Source organism: Empidonax traillii, unplaced genomic scaffold (genome assembly GCF_003031625.1).
Source record: "Empidonax traillii isolate 1590-97213 ecotype Southwest subspecies unplaced genomic scaffold, ASM303162v1 scaffold14:size4059594, whole genome shotgun sequence".
NCBI classification, from domain to species: domain Eukaryota; kingdom Metazoa; phylum Chordata; class Aves; order Passeriformes; family Tyrannidae; genus Empidonax; species Empidonax traillii.
Genome location: NW_020955207.1, coordinates 3,606,614 through 3,611,751, shown reverse-complemented (window position 1 = coordinate 3,611,751; position 5,138 = coordinate 3,606,614). Strand labels below are relative to the sequence as shown.

The 5,138-nt window shown below is 41.1% G+C and overlaps 1 protein-coding gene across 5 annotated transcripts in view; it reads right to left on the bottom strand.

The window, feature by feature from the left end:
* Nucleotides 1-2,420: 2,420 nt before the first annotated feature.
* The window catches only part of NT5C3A (5'-nucleotidase, cytosolic IIIA), a 25,918-nt gene continuing 23,200 nt past the window's right edge, over nucleotides 2,421-5,138 (bottom strand). For all 5 annotated transcript variants that reach the window (XM_027892233.1, XM_027892224.1, XM_027892249.1 and 2 more), the window contains 3 exons: nucleotides 4,759-4,921; nucleotides 4,225-4,425; nucleotides 2,421-3,530 (listed from right to left, as the gene is read on the bottom strand). In XM_027892233.1, the coding sequence (XP_027748034.1) occupies nucleotides 3,429-3,530; nucleotides 4,225-4,425; nucleotides 4,759-4,921 (466 nt within the window). In that variant the 3' untranslated portion in view covers nucleotides 2,421-3,428. The remainder of the gene's footprint in view (nucleotides 3,531-4,224; nucleotides 4,426-4,758; nucleotides 4,922-5,138) is intronic.

Genomic DNA, 5,138 nt, shown 5'->3' with positions numbered 1-5,138 from the left:
TTTTTTTCTAGAAAGCTGTATTATGGCATTTCAAGAAGTAAATCATTTGGCATGGAAATACCCTTTGTACAGCCAATGGGTTCTGTGGGGTAACTGCAACATGGCTTAGTTGCTGTTATATCCTAGCAAAGGTTTACTGCTCTGGTAGTTACTTAACACAGGAACTGAGACTGACAGGACATTCTGATAGAAGGAGAAAAGCATGCTGGAGATCTTAACTTACCTGCCTCCTTTTGTAAGGGCAAGAATCGTTTTCTCTAAGTGGTTGTCTTTGTGGACTGAACATTTGGTGACTGATATTGTCCACCTTCTTGGAGGCGAGATTGGAAAACCTTACATAATACTTGAAAGACGGTGGTTTGATCTAAAATCTTCTACCAAGGCAATGAGTTTTAGGTGTCCCTGGAGTTAAGAAACCAAGCACTCCCTTCTGGTATGTTTGGGCTCTCTAGGCAGGCTGAATAATAATTTCAGTAACTCGGATTAAGATGTAGTTGGAGATCTGGTTTGGTAACTGCTTTTAAAGATGCTACCTAATCTTTCTCTATGTTGCTCTGCATGTGCTTTTCTGTGTGGTTTTATTTATTTGTGTGGGGTTTGTTTGTTTGTTTCGGTTAGGGTTTTGTGTTTGTTTTTTTCAACTGTGGGTTGAACAATAGTATCTTTATAACAGCGAAGGCCTGACGGCTCACTCACCTGCTGGGTCATGCTGAGAAAAAATTCTGGAGGGAAGATCAGTGAGTTTATGTGTATTCTCAGGCAAGCTTGATGACAATATGGGACAGTCCCCCCTTCTCAGAAACAGTACACAAAAAGACCAGCATTGCCCCCCTTCTTTTCACTGATGCTGGGACAGTCCGTTCCACTTGTAGCTCAGAATGATCTTATGCTAGAGAGTGTGTTGCTGACACATCTCTTGCTGTGGAGCTGTGACTATCAGCTACACTTCACATACTCTAAATTTTAACTGTTATCTGTATTCCAAAGATAAGCTGCTTGTAAATGGAAAACTTTGTCCCAGTGTAAACTTAGGGAGTATTGCCTCCTAATTAGCCCCTTGCAGCTAGAGGCTGGTTGAGTAAGCAGTGCATCCAAACACCTTGGTGTTTTTCAAAGGCCTTTGCCTTTTGGACTTTTATTTGGCAGCTGTGACAAAAGAACCAGCAGGGTAGCATGTTTAAAAAAGCACTAAACCCAAGAACTATCAACCCTACTTCCCTGCTGCCAAAACCTTAACATTCCCTCAGCAAGGTAAATTCTGTAGGCGCCTAAAACCCCAAACACAGAATGTTAAAGAAATTGCTGAGCTCCCCTGAAAATGCAGCAGCGTTTTCTAAGAACTTTGCTGTGCTGTGCCCAGGTGGTGCAGAGCTGGTTGCTGAGCGGGCAGCTCACACCGATGCCCTGCAGGGAGTCACAAGTAACATCGCCCTGCTTGTCTCGCAGGCAGTGCCGAATCCAGTAGCGCTGGCAGAAGGTGATTGTACCAGAGCCTGCTCCCTCCCTGACAGTTTTACCATGACCATCCTGTCCTCCTCCCTGCCCCAGGCAAATGGGGGAGACAGGCAGAGAGGCCAGAGACTGGGACAAACTTCACACCCAGTCCCTGTGACCGCTGACTCAGCAGCTGTCACTGCTGCCTTCAAGCTTTCCCTGTTTTTGGCTTTGGCTGACAGGCTCTTGGCAAGGGCTGGGGCAGCTGCTGCTCCCATCTCCTCCTGTCACTGGCACTGCCAGGATGCTTTCAGCTTGTCCAGTCTGCTGCTTCCTGAGTCAAGGCTCTGGAATGGAAGAGAGCCAAGGTGCTCTCCTCGCCTTGGTTGTCTTACTGGTTTTCTGCTCCAAGAGACAACTTCAAGGCTCCTGCTTCTGGGGCACCAGCTGCCCCTGTGCCAGGAGCAAGGAATTACATACATGGCTAGGTCGTGACAAGGAGGACATCATCCCTCAAACACTCTTTCCCCGTTCAGATGCAGGCTGGAATTTCTGAAAGGTCCCTGCCAGCATAGCGTGTGCCGTGTGTTCGTGTGCTCACAACTCCCTCAGATTGGTTATCAAAGCCTCCACCCTGCATTCAAAATACAAGGAGGGTTAAACTTTAGTTTTCTGCAGAGGATGCAGAATGGGGTATGGAAACTATGACCCCCCCCTTCCCTTCTTGGAAAAGTTCCAGCAGGGACGGTGTAAATTCCACCAGTGTAAATCTGCTGATTTGGAAAAAACATGACAGAATTTAAATAACAGATCACAGTCTGGAGGGGAAGAGGCCATTTCTTGAGATGTGTATTACTTCTGGTGGAGAGAATGCAGATCTAGGCTCTCCCACATTTTCATTGCAGTTCCTCAGGGAACAGAAGATGGCACAGCTGTGAATGAAATAAAGCAAAGGGGAACAGTGACTATATTGCACATTAGGGAAGTTGTACAATTGCCTCTATTTTATTAATGAATAGATTTAGTACAGCTGAGACCTCATAGGACCAGGGTCACAACATCATCTTTTACTTATCCTGCAACATATCCCAGTAAGCTTCCAAAGCTGTGGTGGTATTAAGCTGTATCTTTCTGTACACAATGCTGAGAGGTGCTGTTCAGTACAGGGGAAATACTTTCTGAAGAGGAGTGTGGTGAAACGCTGGCAAAGGTTGTCCAGAGAGGTGGTAGATGCCCCATCCCTGGAAACATTCCAGGTCAGGCTGGATGGGGCTCTGAGCAACCTTATCTAGTTGAAGATGTCCCTGCTCAGTGCAGGGAGGCTGTGTACTATTAGCTTGTGAAACGATCTGTTTTTACAAAGATGGGAAATTTTATCTCAGATATACTTATTTAAAACATTCTTCCCATTTCACAGAGGGTAAGAAACAATAAGGATAGAGAATGTCTTGTAATGATACAAAAATATATGAAGGAGAAACACTTTGCTTGAATTGGGTGAATAAAGCATTTTTACTGGATAAAAATATATGTATGAAAAACTTCTGTGAAAGTATGTAAGCATATGAATAAGATCCTTCAAAGTACAGCCGAGACCGAAATATCTTCTTTGAAAAGGCAACACAAACGCACACACTGCTTGTTCACAGAGTGTTTACACCTTGAATTTTACAAAATGCTGCTCTGAAATGCCTGATTACGAAAGACAGTGAACCACAGTATCCCATCTGCAGCAGTTTATCACATCTATAAATCCAATTTAAATCTAGGTATGACAGGAGTGTGAGACAATAATGAACAGCATAAGAGCAGTAAAAGGAGCTTGTAGTTGACAACTGATACCATGTATATTCCAGAATGCCAAAATGAAGATAAAAGTTTTAAATTAAATTAAACAGTTCTGTAAATGAGTAATAAACACATCTAAAATAGCACACGTGTGCTCTTCTGTCCAGTTGCCTCCTGAAAGGAATGGAGTGACTTGAGACTGCAATTTACAGGATTTTCTGTAGGATGGAGTTGGCAACTTCCAGGGATTCATCTTTCACCAAAACGATATCATAAGAGTCCATATATTTTTCCAGAAGCTCATCTACCTAATTGCAGAAGGGATAAAGAGAAAGAATTAATTATTGAAAGACTTTTTGTCATTAAATATTGCCCAATCTTTCCACCAAATTCAGGGAATGAGCCATGCAAATAATGTATTGCTCCTACAAGTGAATTCCACAGGAGGACATAGTAGGAGTGGCCTGACATAGCTGTGCATGCATTCCACGATCCCACACGTAAAGATACCGAAAGAAAAACTGTTTCTTCAGCTTCCCAAAAGACAGGGAGATATAGAAAAGTGGATTTTTTTCTCTCCTGAATGCAAATGGATGTGCATTATAACTTAGCAAATGATCAGTTGTGTGTTGCTTAAAATAAAAAGAGGAGAGCCTAATTTGTTATTTGGTAGATCATAATTCTGCTCAAGTATCAATCCAGTATTGAGAGGAAGGGGAGGAGCCACAGGAATTTAGGAGAATTAATTTTTATAGCCTCTGAATTTTATTTCTCTAGGAAATACGTTTTTGGTAGCAGTCCAATACAAAAACCAAAGCAATATGAACTTGTGTTTTTGTAGCTTATGTCTTACAAAGAAAAGAAATCCATGAAAAACATTTGAAGTCTCAAAACAACTACAGGCCAAACACTTGGTTTGATATCTGAGGCATATTATAATGAACCTATTTCTAACTCCCAGTGTTTCATTCAAAGCTTACAAGGTTATGTAAGGCTACTTACTTTATCATTGAGATAGCCAATTTTAAGAATGTTCTCGACGTTTGCTACTCCATCTGCCATACTCAAGTCTCCTTGAGAATCACCCAGTAGTATGATATTACTGTTGTCTTTTAGCTGTTTGAAGTACTCTGTGTTCTTCAAGGCACCATCATGTTTGTTGTAAACGTGAATCAATTCTCCTTTAAATCCTTTTAATACTCCCTATTAAAAAAAAAAAACAAAACACTGAGGTTGTTTCTGGTATCATTCAGGCAAGATAGAATCTAGAAGGAAAGAGGTGATATTACTCTTGAGCTAACACTGAACTTATGTAACCTCTGATGATGAACAAGATAAATTACTGTTAAATAACAAAATGACTGTAACACCATTGTTAGGACTAGACAGTTCTAAGTTTCTATATGGCAGGGTGGGTGGTTACATCTATGATTCTATCATCTGCTGCATTTAAATGTTCATCTTATAATATACATAAATAGCTACTAAATACCACAAACAGTCATGTTTGATAAGAATGTGTTATCTCATACGTACATTTTCATCGAAATCCATGAAATTGGAAACCACTTTGACATTAGAATGGTAGACCCCAGCCTGGTGGATTACTTCCTCAAGAATATCCCCAATCCCAGCAGAAAATATGAACACAGGAATATTATGTTCACTGAGCTTATCAAAGAAGTTCTCATATCCTTCTCTGCAACACAGAATGTAAATGCAAATCAAATCTCAAAGAAAGAACAGTCTGAGTTTACAGGAAACAATGACATCATCTTTGAAAAAGAGCATTTTACTTCATTTCTTTTACTTCACTTTTTCAGGTTAGCAAGAATCATCAACCTAACATAAGGCATGTAGTTTTAGTAAGAAACTGCTCCACCAAGCTGTTTGGTCTTGTTCTGTATAATTCCCCC